The sequence below is a fragment of the Lepidochelys olivacea genome (genome assembly GCF_965140295.1).
Source record: "Lepidochelys olivacea isolate rLepOli2 genome assembly, chromosome: 6".
Taxonomy (NCBI): domain Eukaryota; kingdom Metazoa; phylum Chordata; order Testudines; family Cheloniidae; genus Lepidochelys; species Lepidochelys olivacea.
Window position 1 is genome coordinate 15,641,907 of NC_140416.1, and position 22,801 is coordinate 15,664,707.

General features: G+C 43.8%; 1 protein-coding gene across 1 annotated transcript in view; it reads right to left on the minus strand.

Annotated features, from left to right (window-relative positions):
- IGHMBP2 (immunoglobulin mu DNA binding protein 2) overlaps positions 1-22,801 on the minus strand; it is an 82,254-nt gene that overhangs the window by 38,705 nt on the left and 20,748 nt on the right. The window contains exons 5-8 of the mRNA XM_084631137.1: positions 19,286-19,449; positions 17,602-17,802; positions 10,332-10,479; positions 4,911-5,085 (exon numbers count right to left, since the gene is read on the minus strand). Coding sequence (XP_084487263.1) covers positions 4,911-5,085; positions 10,332-10,479; positions 17,602-17,802; positions 19,286-19,449 — 688 coding nt within the window. The remainder of the gene's footprint in view (positions 1-4,910; positions 5,086-10,331; positions 10,480-17,601; positions 17,803-19,285; positions 19,450-22,801) is intronic.

The window sequence follows — 22,801 nt, forward strand, 5'->3', positions numbered from 1 at the left end:
TAACCCAGCCCTAGGGAAGGTGTGAGACAGGGAGTAGGAGGGTGGGTCTATGAGAGGATCCTCACCTTTGGTGAGCTGCAATATGAAAACTTTGGAGGACCACTCATCCATTGGGTGAGGCAGTGTTGCCGAGTGGCTAGGGCACTGGGCTGACCGCCTGGAGACTTGAGTTCTAATCTTGGTTCTGCCTGCTGTGTTGGAACTGAAATGAGTGCATGAGAAATAGTGCAGTTATATACAGCACGGTACCCGCATGCCATGGGTGCAGGGTGAAATGTGAAGCTGAAGCACCTGTAAACACCCCAAGCTGGCTAAGTATCTTGTTACAGTTGCACGCCTTGAAAGATGTCAGTAGTTTTCAAGATTTTCAGCTGGTGTAAATCAGCATAGTTCCACTGAAGTCAAAGGCGCTATAGCAACTTACACCAGCTGAGGATCTGACCAATTCATTCAGAGCGCAATGTGCTTGGTAATGTCTTCTCTGTATGTTGATAATTTGGCCCAAATTATTTAAACAAGTGACGGTGTTTGAAAATTTCCTAAAGATGCAGCTCTGTCCAGTAAAACAACCTCCACTATTCAGGATGCTTCGTAGTCTGATCTGAATTCTGATGTCCATAAAAAGTGCTTCATACAACTAAAACCAAGATATTTAAACGCGTTGAAGTTTTTTCAGACAGGTTTTAACACTAATGCATAGCACTTATGCAGCACTCAATATTTGACAGAAAACTGGAAGGCCCAGATTGCAAACCTGTCCTCTCACTCGTAAGCAGTTGCTCACACAAGCAGTACCACTGAAGTCAGTGGGACTATGAAGTCATGTAACTGCTCGTGGCTGGGAGTGAGGAGCTCATTATCTGGCCCTAAACAATTAATCCTTCTAATACTTCTCTAATGTACTTAAGCATCCTTATCCTCATTTTACATAGGGGGAAACTGAGGCACAGAGGCATGCAACTGCTTGGCCAACAAGCTCACAAAAGCAAGACAACAGCAAAAGCTGAGACTAGAATTCCAAGGTTCCAGCCAGGCTTCCCAGTTACTCACTAACTTCTTTTGCCAATAGCTGACTACAAGGCTAGTGCTGGGAGATCTGCTAGTTTGTCTGAGATTTGGATGTGCTGCATAACAGCCTCTCAAGATTTATGTTCAAATCAGAACCTATTGCTCCAAGATGATGTGTTGTTTTAACCTTATTTATAATGATCTCTTAGCAGCCTGCTTTGAGTTGTTCTATCCTCTGGACGTCTATAATAGGAGGTTTTTGCTATTCTGAAATTTAAGTCAGGTTATAGATATGTATTTTGCTTCTTTTGGCTGCCATGTTATGGAATTAGCTCCCTTACTCAGGTTGTGATGCAACAAGTGCCTAGACCTTTCATGTTTTTAAAAAGGTGCAGTGACTCAAGACACTTTTTGAAATTACAGGGACAGATCCTCAGCAGGTGTAAACTGTCATAACTCGCTTGGAGCCATGGCGATTTACACCAGCTGCGGATCTCCTCTGCAATGTAATTGTTCTTAAAGCACATGCTGTACGTATTGTCATTTTATAATTGCAGCTGTGTGCATGATAACTCGCATTGCTTCCCCTTAGTAGGCATACGATTGCATTAATATTTTAAATAAATAAGCGTGGAACCACAATGACAGAATTTAATAAGGAAAAAGAACGCATGAACTAATAAGAGAGTGCCTAAATCCATCACACAAAGCCAGATACTCTAATCAGCAGTATGGAGAGATAGGCCAAGCAAACCCTTTGACAGGGTCAATAAAAATCATGATTTATAAAAAATAAATTAAATCAAATCTTTTATATACATTATGATTATTTTCAAAAATTAAATGAATTGTTCATTTAAATCAGACTTTTTATTTATATGTTGTTCGTTCTCTATTTTCTTACCATTTTATAGGCTTAAATTTCTGAAGTGTTTTGGGGTTTTTTTGTACTTGTTTCTTTAATTTGTTTCCCAACTGTTAGCAGAATTTCAGATTTTACATAGGGATTTTTTTTTTCCTGCTAAGACGTCTCACACTGAAAATGCTCATGTAAATCCAGGTCCTCATTAACGGTGAGAATACCACAACACAAAACCGAGAAGCAAAGAGCCTGTACTATATTTGTAACCAACTCCTCTTTCCAATACACTAAAAGTTCCACAAGTCACAATAGCTGAAATGCTTCAACCAAGCTATGCCCCTTCTTCAGGGTGTGAAATCTGTGGGACTTGTACTCCTAGCTGCTTTTGAAAATCCAACCTTCAGTGCCGAAATGTGAACTGAGAAACCCAATGCTAGGTTCCTATTTTTGAAAACGTTGGCGCCTGTTTGTATCAAGACAGTCACAATAGCTTTGTTAAAATGTATCAAAAATCTAAATAACTTTCTTTGTTAACACTGTTGTTTGGAAGTGACAAAGATTTATGCCACTAATAAGATTTTAATAAAAATACAATGGTAGGCAAACATTTATGCACTTGTTTAACTTAATTTAAGCACGATTCCCTAGAAGCCTTCATTTTCGATCTTTTGCTCTTTACCTATAGTAGTTTTGTAAAATTCAAACATACCTACCAGTTAGCAGCATTGAAAGTAACCACCATGAACATTTAATTAATTATAAATTGAAACACAAATTTGCTATCGCATAAATTAATGGCAGAGGGAGTTAGGCGCCTAACCGACTTTGGTGCTTTTGTAAACCCCACTAAGCACCTGTCTCCATCCTTAGGTACTTAAATACTTTTGAAAATCTGGTACTTAACCTCTCAGTTCCCATCTGTAAAATAGGGATACTAATTCCTCTCTCCCATCCTCTAGTCTTCTTTGTCTATTTAGAGTGTAAGCTCTATGAGTCAGACACTGTCTATTACTAGGTATATGTACAGAACCTAGTACCGGGGCCCTGATTTTAGATGGGTTCTCTAGGTGCTACTCTAATATAAATAATTAACATTAAAAGTGTAGATATTTCTAGATACAAAATTAGCTCCCTCGCAAATGTTTCGGTATATGGTAGGCCATTCATCCATCTAGCTGGCAATATATAGTGAAAAGACTCATAGCTATCGCTTGCATAAAACCAAATTAAGGTTCACTTGTTAAGATCAGCAAACATAACAATGCACAATGTAGGAAGCAATATGCAGGAAATCAATATTGGGAAAGGATATTAAAAGGACAATTTATGCTAGTGATTTATGGCTCTCAGGGAAGAGATCCACAAATTAGACCTAATTTTCAATAAACCAGCAGTAATTCATAACAAATATTCAACCCAACTAAAAAAGCCAAGCAATAAATTAAATCCTTCAGAACCTAAACTTTGATTGATGGAAAGATGCAGGCAAGTATCCATTACAGACAGTGGAAAGGAAAAGTTTGATCCTCTGATGGAGCCCGATGGGGGTCTGGACAGCATCAACTCATTTCACAGTGTATTCCCATGATTTCTCTTATTAGTACCTGTCCCTAATCCAACACCCACAGAAGTCAACTGAAAGACTCCAATTGACTATATAGGGCTTTAGATCAATCCCATTCAACTGCTGATTAAGGCCCCATTCCCTCAATCACTTAAGCAGATGCTTAATTTTAAGCACAATGGGACTATTCATATGCTAACAGTGAGGCATGTGCTTGAGTGCTTTGCTGAATAGAAACAGACTTAAGTTAAAGGTGCATAACTTTAAACATGAGTGTTTTGCTTACCTGGGGACTTGATGCACATGAAATATGGGGCATGCCATCATTATAAACCCAAGAAAGCCACATCCATTTTCCGTTCCTTTCATTCTCCTAACCACACCTTCCACTAAAATGTATCTAGCTGCTGTCGGTGGTTCTCTTTCCCCTAAAAGGCCTCTAGTTCTTCCTCTATTGCTCGCTATGCCAGCTCCACATTTCAGTTAGCTAATTTGTAACGACACTCTACAGAGATCCTCCTCTTTCGTCCATGACCTCTTTCTCGTTCCTATATCAGACTGATTTGCTCTTCATTCTTTCTTTTGCTTTCAAGATCTCAAACGCTTGTATGTATTATATTAAACCCCAGGTATATGCAATGAACGGACACATTATCGTCACATAAATGTCTGGAAATTCAACGTAAAAGCTGCCAAAGCAACTATCTTCCCCTTTGCATATACCACATGCATTAAAATGGGGTCCTCTGAACATATGTTCACCCAGCTCCAAATGAAGTCTATACATATCACATGAAGTCAAATTTATCTGATTCCTAGGATTTGCATTTACTGGTAACTCAAACAATAATCCTCACATAAACTTTTCCTTACAAGCCTGGCTGTTTCTAGTTTCCTGCAGGATCTCCATGTCATGGCCCCTAGTTCTGACCAGAGATCCAGGACTACATCTTGGTGGAATTACCAAACTGCACCTGCCACAATGAATCAACAGAATGTACTCAGCAGCTTAATGCACCGTTCAAACGCCTTCCAAGAGGTTAATTCAACAGAAGAGCACTGCATCCCTAAGCAAGGTCACAGATCCTGCCGCCATCTTACAAGTCCTTTATTACTTGGCTCTATAGTATTCACACATCACCACAAGAAGCTCCATATACGTGCATCTAGGATAATACAAAAGGCGTAATGCCCTTGTATTACATTATTTGGTCACCAGCATGTAAAATTACATGGTGTTGTCTCATCATGTAATGAAAGAGCGTGCTGCAATGTATACACATTAATCTTTAACAAGGGACCATAGTTAAAGTTGCTGTAAGGGAACTATGAATGTGTATTAAATTCAGCCAGTGTAACATACACACCTAACAGCTCGTTCTAATGAAGTGCTGTCCACCATGAATCTTTGGGACGTTTATCAATGTCTGCCAGAATAATTAATGGGAGATCCTAAAGCTGTGAAATGCTGCTTACTTGTCAGATATGATTGTGGGAGGCAGCTGTTTGTGATCCCCAGCCAGGATACACTTTCTGGCCTTCAGCAGAGGTATCCAGCAGCTTGCTTCTAGTGCCTGAGCACATTCATCTATCACCACCAGATCAAAGTGATTTTCAGGAAGTAACTTCAGTGGACCATCAGAGGAAGCACCTAATCAACGGAGAAATCAAAAGAGAATTAACACATCTTGGAAGGAGAGAATAAGAGCACAAACAAACCTCTTAAAAAAATCCCTTACAAATTAATTGCTGTTAAAGGCAGGTAACAAAGATGCTGGTTCTCTGCAGAAATTCACAATTTCAAATCTGCAGGCCATGGGGGGGGGGGGGGGGGGAAAGGGACTTGCTATTTGCCAGTTTCTGGCTGCAACTACAGTTTTTGCTTTGGCATTCACACCCATGCCCTCTTGAGCATCTTAAAAACAACAATAAAACCAGATAATTAAAACCACAGAACGATATGCTCCACTATCTCACCAAAGCAGAGCAAAAGCACTCACTTTTCTTCTGCCCTCTTCATCAAACAACCAAAGCTAGAAGGGAAATAGATTTGAGAGTTGCCTTTAATGATGTACTATGGGAAAGAATTTCTGACCTTAAACTGAACAGGCTTTGTCTAACCTACCTGTCTTCTCAAGAATATATTGTAGCATAGATAGGAAAACCAATTCTATCAACAATGCTGCACAAACACACCACGAATGTTCTAAGGTGTAACAGAGCAGATAAAATTATTTGGGGCAGGGACTGTCTTTTCATTAAGTGTCTAGCACAACAGGGCTCCAACCCTTAAAATCAGGGTCTCTAGACATAACCGCAATTGAAATATTAAATTAAATTTACATTTCTATTGCGCAGAGCTCTAGATTTGAGAGGCACTGAAAATGTTGGTGAAATAATTCATGAAAGTGGGTGAAAAGGGGGTGAGGAAGAGAGATAAAATGTAGGAACCTGTTGTATGTTTATTATTCAGAGCAATTTCATCAAGGGAAAGATTGGTTTCTAAAACATCTTGTACTAGGGCTGAGGAATGCAGCTCAGGTTAGAGATGATTTAGTTCTTCTTTTATAAACCACAGTCCGTGTACAGTTTTGGATTAGATTGGACACACCTGACACAAGCTACAGTTTGTCAGCCTAAGTGCAATCTCTTTTTATTAGGCAAAACTTTTTCAGAATATACTTACCCACTATAGTTACATGGGATGTATAATTTGCACCTGGCATGTGATATATTGCCACGCTCCAAGCCCCCTCCAAAAAAGATATATGTAACGAAAGACTACAATTGTGTGGGTAGAGAGGGGCTATACCATTCTAGCTATACAGCGTGACTCTAATGTATTGATCTCCACTTAACTAAAGGTCAGGTATGTCTCACAGGGTTGCAGTAATTAAGCTCTCCTCCTGCTGAGCTTAGCAGCAGAGAGATGCAGAGAGGTCTGGCTTGTGTGAATAAATCCTGCTAACTGGATGGTTCTGAGTAAGCCAGCAGGCTTTCTATAACTGGGGAAACCAGAATTATCTGAACTTCCAGTTTTACCCATGCTGTGACTATCCCAGCTTTGTAAAATCAAGACTGCATTGGGTCGTTGGTTTTTTTTTTTTTTGATGTAATTTATTGACTTGTTTTGTAAAGGACTTTTGACAAAGCCGAGTTATTTAGACTTCAAAACTAGCTAGCAAGCCAGCAGGGGTCCATGAGTTTGCAGGGAGAACCCCAGCTGAGATGGCAGAGTGAGAGTACCACTATCATTGAAAGACAGAGGTCAAGCCCCACTTCTTTCACACAGTTACAACTAGAACTGAGGGACTACTTCCCTACAAATAATTTATTTCAAGGATTTCATAGGGCATTTTCCTATTCGTGAATTGTCCATGGCCATCCTGTGAAACTCTTCAATATATTTGTTATTTGAAATTATTCATACTTTTCTTCAAATAGTTATCGATCAAATAATTGCAGGTTGCATTTCTTGATGCCTTGGGCCCTGATCCAGCAAAGCACTTAAGTATGTGCTTAACTTTTATGTGAGTAGTCCCGTTGATGTCAATGGAACTGCTTATGTGCTTAAAAATAAGCATATACATAAGTGGTTGGCAGGATCAGTACCTATGTTACTTCCCTGAGTCACATGGTATTGTTTCTGTTCCCTAATTGGGTGACTAAACAAACGCTGCATACATTGTGTCAAGTACAAATGAATATTCCATTCCGATTTCTCACTCTGTTGGTCAGTTACATAAAACATCCCATCAGAAATCAGAAACATGTGACCTATGGACCTGACTAGGACAGTGAAAAAATTTCAAACAAGTGTCACTCATTGAAAATAGAATTCATAGTTCATACTGCGTTGGCTGTTTAACCACCATGTGAAGTGCACATTTTACAAGCAAAAGCAGTCTGAAAGTCACTTTTGGTGACTATTCAAGTTGAAAATTCACTTCTCAGGAGTATTCATATTACTGAAGTTGGAATGTTTGTGGAAAGTGAACACAAAAGGGTCACACATAGAAGTGAAAACAGATTTGTATTTAACAAAATAATTACGTGAGAATTTTCCCAGCCCTGCACCACTATTTGCTCACCTCAGCTTTCAATACTGTCTCTCTCTGTTTCTGCCTCTGACCTATCACTGTTACCGAGCTCATTCCAGTCCATGCTAAGCCTCGCAGAGCAGGGCACCTTTGTCTTTTATAGCTCTGTCAAGTGCCCTGTGCGCTTACAATGCTATATAAACAGTACATTTTACAAGCAGTTGGTCCGTAAAACGAGTTAGGCCACTTCACAAGGTTTTGGTTGTTTATAAACATTTTTTTTTAAAACGATGGAGGTATTCATGTTTGCAACTAGGTCTTGAAACATCCGCAAATGTTATTTTTCACAGAATAGTTTATTATCTTTACATGGCAGCGTTAACTGCTTTGTTATATAAAGCTGTGATCACAGTGGCCATACATTATTATTTATTCTATGTATTACTGTAGCACCGAGACCCCAAATGAGATCATGCCTCCACTGTGCTAGGCCCTGTACAAACAGGTAGTAAGGGACAGTCCCTGCCCCAAAGAGCTTATGTGCTAAATAATAAATATAGTCGAAGTGTGTGTGTGTAGGAAGGTTCAGTGCTAGTTTGTTTTATCAACATTAAATAGAACACAAAGGAAGATAACACAAAGAAATTACATCGGGATTCTCCACCTCTGGGTCACAATCCCAACAGATGTTAGGGAATTGCAACCACCCTGTCATTCTTATATTGCTCAGTGGTAAGCAGGTAATGGACAGAAGGGAGGAGGGTCTCCATAGGGGAAAAGGCTGAGAACCAATGAAATAGATTAAAATTGAAAAGGCAGAGAAAAGGAGTTCTAAGACTCCTATCCATCCCGGGTACACATGGACATTACAGACCATATAGTCCCACCACATGGAGTGATATTAAATTACATATAGTTTGGCTATTTAAGTCAGGGGTGGGCAAATTTTTTGGCCCGAGGGCCACATCAGGGAACACAAATCGTATGGCGGGCCATGAATGCTCACAAAATTGGGATTGGGGTGTGGGAGGGGATGAGGGCTTTGGTTGGGGGTGTGGGCTCTGGGGTGGGGCTGGGGATGAGAGGTTTGGGGTGCAGGATGGTGCTCCAGGCTGGGATCAAGGAGTTTGGAGAGTGGGAGGGGGATCAGGGCTAGGCAGGGGGTTGGGGCATGGAAAGAGGCTGGGGGGGTGCAGGCTCCGAGTGGCGCTTACCTCAAGCAGCTCCCGGAAGCAGTGGCATGTCCCTTCTCCGGCTCCTACATGGAGGTGCCGCCAAGCGGCTCTGTATGCTGCCCCATCTGCAGGCACCACCCCTGCAGCTCCCATTGGAGTGCCAGAGGAGGCCACTAGAGTGCGTAGGAGCCGGAGCACGGTCACGCTGTGGCTTCCGGGAGCTGCATGGTGCGGCCCCTGATCCTGCTCCCCAGCGGGAGCTTGCAGGCTGGCTTAGGGCTGTAGTTTGCCCCCCCCGATCTAAGCGTATGGTGACTCTGCAATCAAAGGTATGGTTGCACTACATGTAGACATACAAGCGAGCTTTACTCTAGCTCAGTAATACTCAGAACTCAGTGGTTCCGGAGCCAAATTAGCAATCAACCTAACTTCCCTCTAAGCTGCGCAGCCATGCAGCAGGCTAGCAAAGGCCGTGCAGGCAGGGAGAGGTGCCCCTCTCCCAGCCTGGCCCAGCCTAGCCCAGCTGGAGCTGCCGTGGCTGGGGAGAGGCTCCTCTCACCCCGGCCCCAAGCTGCTGCAGCAAGAGAGGGCTGGGAGAAGTCCTCTCTCCCGGCCGCAGCCTGTACCCCAAACCCCTCATCCATCGCCCCACCCCAGAGCCCACACCCCCAGCCAGAGCCTTCAACCCCCACACTCCAACCCTTTGCCCTAGCCCTGAGCCCCCTCCTGCACCCTGAACCCCTCATCCCCAGCCCCACCCCAGAACCTTCATCCACAGCTGTAGTCCTCACCCCCTGCACCCCAACCCTCTGCCCCAGCCCTGAGCCCATTCCCACACCCCTCATCCGCAGCCCCACCCCAGAACCCGCATCCCCAGCCAGAACCCTCACTGCCCCGCACCCCAATCCTCTGCCCCAGCCCTGAGCTCCCTTCCACACTCCCAACCCCTCGGCCCCACCCCTGCCACACATCACCTCCATATTGGTCCACAAAGGAAAATTCATTCTGCACATGGACGTAAAAAATTAGAGGGAACGCTGCAATCAACATTACCCACAAGAGCCAGAGTAGTGTGAATTCATTGTTTCATATGCTATTTTTACATACATATATATATATTATTTTCACAACAAACGACTGATCAAATATTCTACAATTGGTTAATAACATAGTAAAAGCATACTGATTGGTTAATAATTAAATCACATAGTGTTTTACTATCCTGCAGCTCTTTTTAGTGCCTGAGCCTTGTGGCTTCTGGAGCCTCAGTCTGAGTATCACTGCTCTAGCTAGTGCAAATAACAATAGCAGTGAAGTCAGAGAGGCATGGGCTTCAGCATGGGTTGGTACAAGCCCACACGAGACCTTGGATACTTCCTCGGGTGGCTAGCCCATGCTTTACTGCTATTGGTACTTGCACCAGTTGGATTAAAGCTAGTGTGGGCATGTCTACACACAATCATACCTTTAACTGCAGTATAGATATACCCTAAGTAATTTTAACAGCAAAGTAGATGACCAGACAGAAGTATTTTGCGTATTGCTTTTACTATTACAGAATCACTCTTAGCTACTTGAGCCTCTGATGAAGCTCTGAAGCTCTGTTGAAACAACCTTATTTGTAATCATAACTAATTTGACCTAACATTTCTAAAGGCAAAAGAGGAAACAGTATGTCTAACCTGTATTTGTTGCAAGAACAACATTAGCCCGGGTAAGGATTTCAGTCATAGCAGTTTCTTCTCGCTCCTTCAGCTCCTTTCTCAGTGCCTTAATCTCATTTCGGAAATGGCTTCTCTCTCTCTTGTCCTGGGTCTTTTTGGTTTTTGTCTGCACAATGGAAATCAAAACCAGATGAAAAAGACAGCCTATAGTCCAATGGACTACTAGAGGAAATTTGTAGTAGCCCATTTAACAATGAAAGCAGCAGAATCTCTGGTATAAGCGCAATTTACCGAATTTCATTCAACCGAACTTCATTAAAAAAACAAACAAGATTGCTCTATAGGCTTATGACTCCAACCCTAAAACCCTTATTCCCATGGTTATCATGTGACTAAGGTTTGCAGGATACACTCTAGAATTTTAAAACATGATCCACAGCCTAATCTTGATCTGTCCTAAATAATCTCGATTACTCATTTCTGTAGCCATTACTCCTTTCCCAGCACAAGGAGGAGGCAGGGGAGGAACTGAGAGACCATCAGAGTAACACTCTGTTCTCTGCTTTGCTCATGGGAAGCTGTAACTAGGAGTTTGCCCCTTACTCAGGACAGACTGGAAAGTTCCAATGTATCCTCCACACAGTAAGGCTAAATGAGTTGTTTGCACTCATCTAGTCTAATCAGCAGCTTTACACTTTTTAACAACTGCCTTTACACTTTTATAAATGATTTAGAATATATATATTTTTAATAGAGAGGGGTTTTTTTAGTTGCACCTATTTAAAAATTAAACCAGAGGTTTCTAAAACATCCATGGTTGATCTCTGGTGGTTGTGGTGCATTGGCAAAGCCACCTCCCATTGCAATTCATCTTGGAAGGGCACCAACCTCTCACAGCAATGATGCGCTCCCAAACGGAAAACAACTTTGGAAGGTTTTATCTCCTTGCTGGTCAAAACTTATTAGAAAGCTGGAAAGGCTACAAAAACTCCACTCACTCAAACTGCAGCAGTAAGCTGTTTGCTGTGGAAGGGAGTGGGTGAAACGCAAACTTGGCTTTGATTATAGATACTATGCTGACTGGTGCCATAGATGGCTAAGACAGACAGATACCAATTACATCTCTTGCAAAACAGCAGGAAGCAGAGGGGAAATGGGAAAATATATGGCCTCAGTAGATCGATGTTTACATTTTGCTCTGCAGAAGGATCCTATGTGACTAAAACAGTTAGTAAAAGGAATAAGTGGATTAACTGTATCCTGAAATCTGCTGCTGCCATTAGCACGTGTAGAGCAAATTGGATCTGAGCACAGAAAGCAGCCAGGGGAGCCAGCTGCAGTGTGACGGGGCCAAGGCAATGGAGTAAGTGTGGTGGAAGGGCCCGGAGGAACCCTTTGGAGTACACAGCTTACAGTAATAGAGTTCTGTTTGCTGCTCTTTGCTATTATCTTTGTCTTCATCTCCTGCACATAAAATCAGTGCAGCTATGCGTTACCATCAAAGTTATTTATTGCCGAGTGACCAATCAAGATCAGGGCCCCATTGTGCCAGGCATGGTACAAATGGAGGTACAGACAGTCCCCATCCTGACGAGCTTGCAGTCTAAAGAGACAAGGCAGACAAAGGGACAGAACACACCAACAGAGTGATGATTTGCAAATGGCATGTTAATTCCATGATTTTTTTTGGAGGGAATGGGGGTTTTATTGGAAGGGGATTAGCTAAATGGAGAGACAAAGGTTGAAGGGGACAAGACAAGGGAGAGAAAAGTTAGGGGTGAAAGTAAAAGGATAAGAAGGGCAGATGGAGTGAGGCTGAGGTGAAAAGACTGGGGGTGGGGGAGCAAGAAAGCATCTGGAATATCACCTACACAGCCTCAATATGGTATCCTGTATTTTCAACAAACATCCCTGTTGGGCCACTCTCAGTATTTTCCCTTCAGATTTCCTCCCAAGAGGCCAAGACTAGCCAGCTGTGACACATGGGGAGGGGCAAGACATCTACCTCAGCTTCCATATCAGCTCCAAAGTAGAGCAATTTGAACACTGTCCAATATCATGCTGCTCTTAACATGATGACTCAGTCTGGGGTAGGGGGGAAAGGAGAACATAAATCTGGAGCATCGTTCTTCAGAGAGAGAAACTCTGGGGAAATTAAAGTACAGATGGTTTCATTGCCATGGGATCCAATCAGTGGGCCTTAAAATATCTTCTTGCTAATTCTGCATTTTGAGAATTAAGCATACACCCAGGGCTGAGCCCCGGCACCTCTAGCAGTTCATAGCCCCAGCACTCTGGGCTTGCCACATCAGTTATGAAAGTAAAAAAACTGCTTGAGCCCTGGAACCTCTTTCATTACAAATAAAGCATCACATAAACCCCTTTAAAGTCCTCCCTTCAGCATTCATTTTGGAACACAGTTCATCAACCACATCCATGCCCACAAGAGGAAGCAGAAAGGGAAACCCTAGTAGCCATTTCCCCCCTAGTTTCCATTCTGCTATAGGGAAACAGGAGAGTCAAGGGGCTTGTCCGTCAAAATTTCCCATTTCCTCAATGTACCCCAAGGAAGCAAAGTTGAGGGGAAAAATTACCTGAAAATTGGAAAGGTGTGAAATGACTTAAAACATAATCAAAATCTACGGCTTACAGATGTGAAAACAACCTAAGACTCTGTTAAAGCAGATGCTAAGTAACTGCTGGAAACCCCATTCATTTTACAGGGCAGACCCCTGGCTGTGCATACCTATCCATCTATCCATGGAACAAAGTCCTTTCCTGCCCCAATGTCAACCTGCAGGAACCTGAATGAAAGAGCTGCCAGGAGACCTGTCTACCAAGTGAGGTTCCTTCCTAGCTCTCAGCTGCTTCTACTGCAAATATGCTCAAAAGCGGCAACAGAAATGCAAGATGATGAATAGCCTCAATTGAAAAACTTAAGTAAAGCTGCTGCCGTAGAAATAGCTGCAGATGAAGGATTATGGATCCAGAAGCCACAGTCAATCTGCACCATCTATATAGTAGAAATGTGTTGCCTTGTCTCCAGCCTTGCAAAGAAAGTCTGAAGTCTTCTGCTTTAGAGCAAAACCTTCCAGCTTTGCTGGCAAAAGTCAGCATTTTATTGGGGAGGGGGAGGAAGGAGAGCAGTGGTACAAAAAATGGCCTTGGAGGCTTTCACTGCACGGTTGTGCATTTTAGCTTCTACTGGAGATGTTAAAAGGAGTCATGATCTTAGGGAATGCAGAGAACACAGAGGAAGGGAAGGACTGATTAGTCATGTGGGAGCTAGATAACAGATTTTGGCAGATACGACACAATTTTTGTTGTGCTGGGATATGAGGATACCTCAAGTGTTTCACTGTGTGAGAAGGGAACATCTTCCAGCACAGTGTGTTGAGATTGTAAAGCCATCCTGTGCCATGTCATCATTGGGGGGAAAACAGTAATCTGCACTGAAATGTTTTATGCCAATTAAAATAGTGCCACATTCTAAATTAAGCTAAAAATAATTACATTAAAATCATAATGGGAGGATGTATCAGGGCAACCCGAACTATCATTCTGAAGCTATTTACTGATGTGACTGTCTCTGCCTTTTCAGTGTAAAAGGCAGCACTGGAGAAAGGTGCCAGACTGACTGTCTGGGAGGCTGCAGTGGCTAGCCACAGAGCAGAGGCAATACAGCACATTCTTCTCTGCCGCAATGGCTCAATCACCACCCGGATGGACCAGCTCTAGCCATAAAGGCCCACTCCAGTCAATGGAGCAGCTCCCACTGACTCTGAATCAGGCTTTAAGGCGGGTATTCAGCCTTCTCCACCTGCACTCAATCCATGGCCTTTCTGCTGAGTCTGTCAACAAGGCTGATGACTGTGCCGATGTGGACACCTGTCCAATGGGAACTGTGCTGAAACCACCTAACCCTTCCACCGAGACCACACTAACCAGCACTGCTGGCACTTCACAAAGATAAACGGAACGGCAGCCACTGGCCACCAGTTCTAGTCTTGGATTGTATTTGAACCACCAACCTAGACGTGAACAATTAAGTATTCCACTACCAACCCTCTGGACTATTCATACCGCTAATTATGTCTTCTCTCTTTTCGGAAGTATTCAAATGATAAAATGACATGGAATAACTCAGTTCTGAGAGCGGGCTGTAGCTTTTAAAAGTGCATAACGTGCAACTAAATAGACCACAGTTGTGACGTGCCAGGAGACAACCACAACCACTGACAATTGGCAGAAGGGAGGGTTTGCTAGCCATTTTATGAGGACCTTGCTTTGATGTGTTTCACTTATTAGCAGGACAAAGATCTCATCAACACAAGGACACTCAATACCCACATGGACTTGGTCCATGATCCAATACCATTACAACATGCTGCCACACGAGAATCCCATTCACTCACTCCTTGGACCAACAGGGCTTAGCAGTGGCATGCTGAGACTAGGAAAGTATGCTGCGCAGGTCCTCTGTGGTCAGTATGGTGATTTGTGTCGATGAGCCGTAGCTGGAGCCTCAACCAGCCCTACACGGCCAGGAAGAAAGAGGACATTGTGCCACTGAGTGGGAATCGGGCAAAAGTGGGGAAATCCTGAAAGGCCCCCCTGCCCACCAAAAAGTAATAAGAATATTTCTCTCTTATACAGAGCTTAGATCTCACACCTCTTTGCCCGGGATGAGGAATGGGTGTCCTTAGCCCACTTTCCAAACGTGGAAACACACTCAGGAAAGGGGAAATGACATTCCCAATGTCGCACAGCACAGTCAACGATAGAACCCAGGGCTCTCAGACCACTGCCCTGTCCCCTGGACCCCACTGTCTCCTTATTCCCACAGGAGAGAAGAAATCAGGCTCTAATTATGAATTTATTCTCGCATGAGAAATCTAAGGAACACTGTGAAAACAGCTCGTGTCAGGGTCTCAGTGTTTGAAAGACTGAAATGGATTCATTAATACTAAGTGTTCTTTTGGCATACAAAGCACAGCAGTCATGAAGAACAGCCTTATGGAAAGGGCAGCTAAAGATTTTTTCTTTTAAACCTGTAGTAAACAGATTACACAGACAGTTTTCCACAGTGCGTTACTTTTAACTCTTCACTGCTTCAGAATGATCTACAACTGCTGAGCAAAGGGAAACCTCCAGCCTCTCTGAATCCTGTACACTCCTTCACTTGAATGACCCTCATCATAGATCCAAAGTCATCACCAGGTCTCACTTTTATGGATGTAGGATACTTACATCTGAAATGCAGGATTAGAAGCAAGACAAAAACCAAGGATAGGGTGAGCCCATTACTCAGTGGGGGGGGGCGGGGGGAACAATAATGGAAAATGTGGAAATGACAGAAGTGTTAAATGACTTTTTTTGTTTTGGTCTTCACCAAAAAGGTTAGTAGCGACTGGACATCAAACATAGTGAAAGCCAGTGAAAATGAGGTAAGATCAGAGGCTAAAATAGGGAAAGAACAAGTTCAAAACTACTTAGACAAGTTAGATGTCTTCAAGTCACCAGGGCCTGATGAAATATATCCCAGAATACTCAAGGAGCTGACTGAGGAGATATCTGAGTCATTAGCAATTATCTTCAAAAAGTCATGGAAGATAGGAGAGATTCCAAAGGACTGGAAAAGGGCAAATATAGTGCCCATCTATAAAAAGGGAAATAAGGACAACCCAGGGAATTACAGACCAGTCAACCGGGAAAGATAATGGAGCAAATAATTAAGCAATCAATTTGCAAACACTAGAAGATAATAAGGTGATAAGTAACAGTCAGAATGGATTTGTCAAGAACAAATCATGTCAAAACAACCTAACAGCTTTCTTTGACAGGGTAACAAGCCTTGTAGATGAGGGGACGCAGTAGATGTGGTATACCTTGACTTTAGTAAGGCTTTTGATACTGTCTCACATGATGTGAAACTATCTAGGGAAATACAATCTAGATGGAGCTACTAAAAAGTGAGTGCATAACTGGTTGCAAAAATGTTCCCAGAGAGTAGTTATCAGTGGTTCACAGTCAAGCTGGAAAGGCATATCGAGTGGGGTCAGTTCTGGGTCCAGTTCTCATCAATATCTTCATGAATAATTTAGAAAATAGCATAGAGACTACACTTACAAATTTGCAGACGATATCAATCTGGGAGAGGTTGCAAGTGCTTTGGAGGATAGGATTAAAATTCACAATGATTTGGACAAACTGGAGAAATGGTCTGAAGTACAGAAGATGAAATTCAATAAGGACAAATGCAAAGTACTCCACTTCGGAAGCAACAATCAGCTGCACACATACAAAATGGGAAATGACTGCTAGGAAGGAGTACTACAGAAAGGGATCTGAGAATAATAGCTGATCATACGCTAAATATGAGTCAACAGAATAACACTGTTGCAAAAAAAGCAAACATCATTCTGGGATGTATTAGCAGGAGTATTGGAAGCAAGACACAAGAAGTAATTCTTCCGCTATACTCTGCACTGATTAGATCCCAATTGGAGTATTGTGTCCAGTTCTGGGTGCCACATTTCAGGAAAGATGTGGACAAATTGGAGAAAGGCCAGAGAAGAGCAACAAAAATGATTAAAGGTCTAGAAAACATGACCTATGAGGGAAGATTGAAAAAAATGGGTTTGCTTAGTCTGGAGAAGAGAAGACTGAGAGGGGACATGGTAACAGTTTTCAAGTACATAAAAGGTTGTTACAAGGGGGAGGGGGGAAAATCATTCTCCTTAACATCTAAGGATAACACAAGAAGCAATGGGCTTAAATTGCAGCAAGGGAGGTTTAGGCTGGACATTAGGAAAAACTTCTGAACTGTCAGGGTAGTTAAGCAGTGAAATAAATTGCCTAGGGAGGTTGTGGAATCTCTATCTTTGAAGATTTTTAAGAGCAGGTTAGACAAACACCTGTCAGGGATGGTCTAGATAATATTTAGTCCTTTCAGGAGTGCAGGGACTGGACTAGATGACCTCTCAAGGTCCCTTCCAGTCCTACGCTTCTATGATTATTCAAAGTAACATTTTAAGATTCCTGCACTACAATGCATTTGTAATAAATTTTGGATTTGTTTCCTACATTTAATCTCAACAAAATGAGGGGTCTGATGCTGTATTATAGGTAATAGCTGCCCGTAGTGAGTGCATTGAAAATAGGAAGAAATCATAATCGAGCTGTAAGAGTGACATTTTGGTGCGTATTAACATCAACCCAGAGCATTGTCTGCAATATAAATATTATCTAGAGAGTAAGTCTGTTGACAGTGGAATGAGACACATACGAATGCCTGGTCAATATCCTTCCTGATATCTGCCACTATCTGGGCATTATCGCCGCGTGCCAAGACCGCATCCAAGGAATGATGCTGGATGGTCTCCAGCAGACGAGCAGGGTGACCAAGACGCAGTATCTTCTCCTTATAGCCAGCCAGTCTTTCCACCAGATTATCCACTGCAATATTTGAGGGAGCGCAACACAGGACCTTGGAGGCAAAAGAAAGTGCTAATTAACTACAAACGCTGAGCTGCTGAGGATTGCAAAGCCTCTGATTAACTAACGATAGTCTCACCAGTGCAGGCAAGAGGGAAGAGGAGATTGGTGAATGTAGCTAAGAGGAAAGGCAACAGTTTAAATCTCTGTAGCTTCAAAATACAGCTGGAAATACACGTGTACACAACACAAAACAGTGCAAGATTTTAAATAATTACCTACAGTCTATGTCTCAAGACTTCACTTAGGCCTTGTGTACACCTGGGATTTGCCCCAGTTCCAGCCATCCACATAGCTGTATGTTTGCAACCGATAGCATAGTTCAGGCGAAGCTGCTACTTGCACCAGAAGAACTTATCCTGGTTTCAGCCAAGGGCTAGAATTGGGGGAAATCTCTGATGTTGACAAGGCCCTCGATTCCAAAGTAGAGACACCCTGTATGCTCAAACAATGCAAATGACAACATGTAAATGCACAATCTATAACTACAGCACTAGCATTAGAATTATGGACTGGTTGGCTCAAGCAGATAGGGCCCTTTTCTCTCAGGTGTCAAAGCCTGGGCTCTCTGAAGACAATTAATGGCTGCTCAGTATGCTTCCCCGCCTCCCCCCGCCCACAGGTGCCATGCAAGTGACTTAACATTCTCAAGAGAACCCCACAGTAGGACGAGAGCTGGCTTCCTGGCCCCTAACAGATATGTATTGTTGCAAAAAAAAAAAAAAATGAAATGACATTTCATAAGGATTCAGAACTAGCATGTTTTATAAAATTTACAGCAGTGTATATTTAGTGAGACAATATGGAAAGCCACCCCCATTTCACACAGCCCACAAATGTGACATTTCACCAGCTGGAGGGGAAGGGTGGTCCTGTGGTTGGACACTGAACTGGAAATCAAAAAAGATGTGGGATCAATTCCCACCTCTGCCACTGATTTCCTGTGTGGCGTTGGGAACGCCTCAATCTCCCTATGCCTCACGTCTCCATGTGCAGCATGAGGAAAACAACACTTCCCTACTTCCTATGGGTGGGCGAGAATAAACTATTCACGTTTGTGGGGTAGTCATACTACGCTGACTGCAGTCATTGGGGCAGAGACTTTCTTAGGCTATTTGCACATTCAGCACCTAGCACAATGGGGCCCCAGTCTTAGTTGGGAACTCTGGGTACGACTGTAAGATAAAGAATACAAATCCAGGCAATCCTGGTGCATTAGATCCAAGGTTTACAGTTTGGTTCCATGGCTCTCAGCACCCCCACTATACAAATTGTTCCAGCACTGGTGCATACGCACACACATTTTTCTTTTTACTATCAACTCCCCCGACTAATGGGGCTTGTACGTGAGTCAACACGGAAGCTGCAGTGAAATGTAGCAGGGATGGGCCGCAATAAAGAATTCCACAGCTCAACGTGCCTGATTAGTTAGCAAAATAAGCATATCCCTAGCGATTCTGGCAGCTCTCACTCACTTTCAGGCCTTGCTGCACAGCTTGAAGTATTAGCTCGACCACGGTAGTGGTTTTGCCAGTTCCGGGTGGTCCATGGATGATGGCAAGTTCTTTCTGTGCCAGTGAGAAGGAAACAGCCTCCCTCTGGGAGACATCCAGCGATTCGTTATAGAATTTTAAAGGCTCTGTGGAAACAGCAAGAGGATCATTCAGATGTCAGCTACACATTGGGCACTTGCAAAAGAGTGAATACACAAGTACAAATAAAGTATGCTCTTGGTAGCTGGCGTGAATCAGTCTGACAATGAGAATAACATTTCTAGCGAGCGAGGCAAGCTGTTTAACACCCTGGGGACTAACACTCGAAACTTGGATTTCTTTCAAAAATGACAGGTTACATGCGTTTTCCTGATCTTCCTTGCTTTGTTATCTTGGGCATGCTTCAGAGGGAGTGTGTATTATTTTTCCAGATAGCGTCTTATCAAAACACTGCTGCACTGGATAGCATTTAAAGGAGCAGTCTCCTTAAGTGAAAACCAAAGGGTTTTTTTTGTTGTTGTTGTTATTAAAGGGACCAGAAATGTTTTGGTAACGTTAAAAATTCAGTTGGAGAAAATTCAGAGATGTTTTTTAATTTAATCATTCCTCTGCTGGTTATGAATCCACACACAAGAGCATTGTATTAGCAACCAGGAGAAGCAGAAAAATTACACTGGCTGTAAACAAAAGTAAAACAGACCAGCCTAGTTTCACTGCATAACCCCAAGCAAACAGCATAATGGTGAAAAAGAAAATTAGATTTTCAAATCTCTTTCAGTTCTAATTATCTAAGATGTTGCTAGCAACACAGGAAAAGGAAAACTCATATGTGACTTTCATCTTGACTGTGCTCTTAATTTCAAAATATGGGATTCTTCTCTTATTTCTACAAGCAGTTTATTGCTCTTTATACCTCTTAGATTTCTCTGAGTTAGAGCCAAATTTATTCTCATCCCACATAATCCTGCTGTTAATCTCCCTTATTACTGCAAATTAATTACCACAGAAAAGCTAACTCATGAGACTGAAGTTTACACACACAAAAATGATGGGTGAAAACCCACATAAGGCAGGCTCCTGGCACCATCTTTTGCCTGGTGTCATTCATTAATTTCACTTAGGGCCTGATGCAAAGCCCAGTGAAATCAGTGGGAGACTTTCTATTGAAAGTGACTTTCCATCTTCAATGGACTTTCGATCAGGCCCTGGCACACTGGCAGGTTGAATGATGTTCTTCCCTTTGGTACACACTTTGCCACCTCGGGCGCCCACCTTTAAAACTCCTGGGCACAGGTTAACAACACCGGGGGCCCAAAAGGCTTCAAGGGTGAGGGGAAGAAAATGGTGTCTTGTCCTTGGGTCTTATTCTGCCTTTTTTTTTTTTTTTTTTTGAGGGTAGAGCCTGTTACAGTAACTCGCAGAACAACATCAGGTCTCTGTGGGATAGGGAAAAAGCAGCTCCCAAATGAGAGGCATGTTCCCACAAAGAGGAACAGTTGGTAAGTAGGAGTCACTTTTTTTTTTTTTTTTAGTTTGGCAAACAGGAACAGGTGTTTTCAATTGCATGTTGGCAAAAGGTGCTCTATGGAGCAGGTGCATCAGGAGGAGTGACAGTGTCAGATTCTTCCCCCCCACCAGTGTGCTTATTTAGAGGGGCCGTCGCTCACAAGGGCAAGGTGGTCCAGTCCCCAAGCCCATTCAGTCCTCAGCCTCACTCTACGACCACTAAAAAGAGGTAAACGTTGAGAATATTTTGTGTGCACCGAGACCACCAGTTGATTTCACTATGGTCACCAAACAGCCCATCAGTCACTGGCATGGGGTGGAGGAACGGCGCATTAAGCCAGGACAGAAAGGGGTTTCATGGTCTCGCCTGCAGACAGGGCTTGAGGTCTGGGCCACTCCACAACACCTGCCGGAAGTGCCAAGCCTAGAGGGGAGCATTCTCCAGCTGGACAGAAGATCCAGGAGGGCCAAGAAGAGAGACTGGAGGAGGCAGAGGGAGGAGCCCTTTTGTAGATCTGGAAGGAACTTGATCCCAAAGGCCAGAAAACTACAGGCTGCCCAGAAGACAAAAGGGAGGAACAGTGGTGGACCTACCCTGAGTGGCAGGGAGTTCGGGCTACAGATGCTCAGCCATCTGGCAAGTGGAAGAAGAGCCTGTGGAGCAGGTTTCCCCTGAGAGTCAAATTTGAAAACCTCTCCAGGTCTCTCTGAGGTTATAACCAGTCTGCGAAATGGAATGGGCAGGTGGTGGGTTTTGTCTCTGTAGAACAGACCCCAGCTCATTCCCAGCTTAGCCTGGACTTTTTGTTGATTCTTCAGACTGTTAGTTTGATTAAAGAGTTTTTCATCTCTAGCCCCACTCAGAGGGAAAATCCTCCTTTCTAGCTCCTGCCATGGCCAGCTGGCCTTCTCCTAACACAACACTTGCCTCTGCTGACCAAGTTGCTGCTTTCCGGCTGCTGCTGTGGCCTCTTTGTTGCTCTTATTCCTCTTCTCCATACAAAATTTAGGCTCAGAATATCTGCTGTGAAATGCACAGAGCTCAGCGGATCTGCTTCAATCTACGAGCAGACTGTTGTTCTTAAGAGCTACTCAGAATTATTTTTTTAATTAAGAATTTCCAGGTATAGCCTGAAATCAGGCCTGGTAGCATACTTAGGCCCTCACGTACATAGGAGAAATGAATACATGTATGTCAGGCCTCTCTTCCAATCAGTGCTCTGCTTGCAAATTTTAATCCTAACGAATAGAATGTGCAAGGGCCTGTTCACACACCCAGCACCCCTGGGCTTGGTGGCTGTGAGTCACACAGATGAGACGCTGGAATCTTATCGCTGTTGCAGCCCTGGTTTGGGACAAGCCAAAACCCTTTTCAGTGTCAGAGCGATGAGGAAGCCGTTTGTCGGGAGAGTTACACGAGGAGCCTGTGAAGTGGGATGGTATCCCTCTAGCACAGAGGTGGGCAAACTACGGCCCGCAGGCCACATCCGGCCCACGGGACTGCCCTGCCCGGCCCTTGAGCTCCCGGCTGGGGAGGCTAGCTGCCGGCCCCTCCTCTGCTGTCCCCCCTTCCCCGCAGCCTCAGCTCACCGTGCCACCAGAGCTCTGGGCGGCGGGGCTGTGAGCTCCTGCCGGCCAGTGTGGCTACAAGAGCCGCTGGCCCGCCCCGGTGCTCTAGACTGTGTGGTGGCATGGCTGGCTCCAGCCGGGCGGCACGCCTGCCAGTCCTGGTGCTCTAAGCAGCATGGTAAAGGGGTGAGGAGCAGGGGGGGGGGGTTGGATAAGGGGCACAGGGTCCCGGGGGGCAGTCAGGGGACAGGGAGTGGTTGGATAGGCGTGGGAGTCCCGGAGGGCCTGTCAGGGAGCGGGGGTGTGGATAGAGGTCAGGGCAGTCAGGGGACAGGGAGCAGGGCGGGTTGGATAGAGGGTGGGGTCCCGGGGGGCGGTTAGGAGCGGGGGGCCCCGGGGGGGGGCAGTCAGGGGACAAGGGGC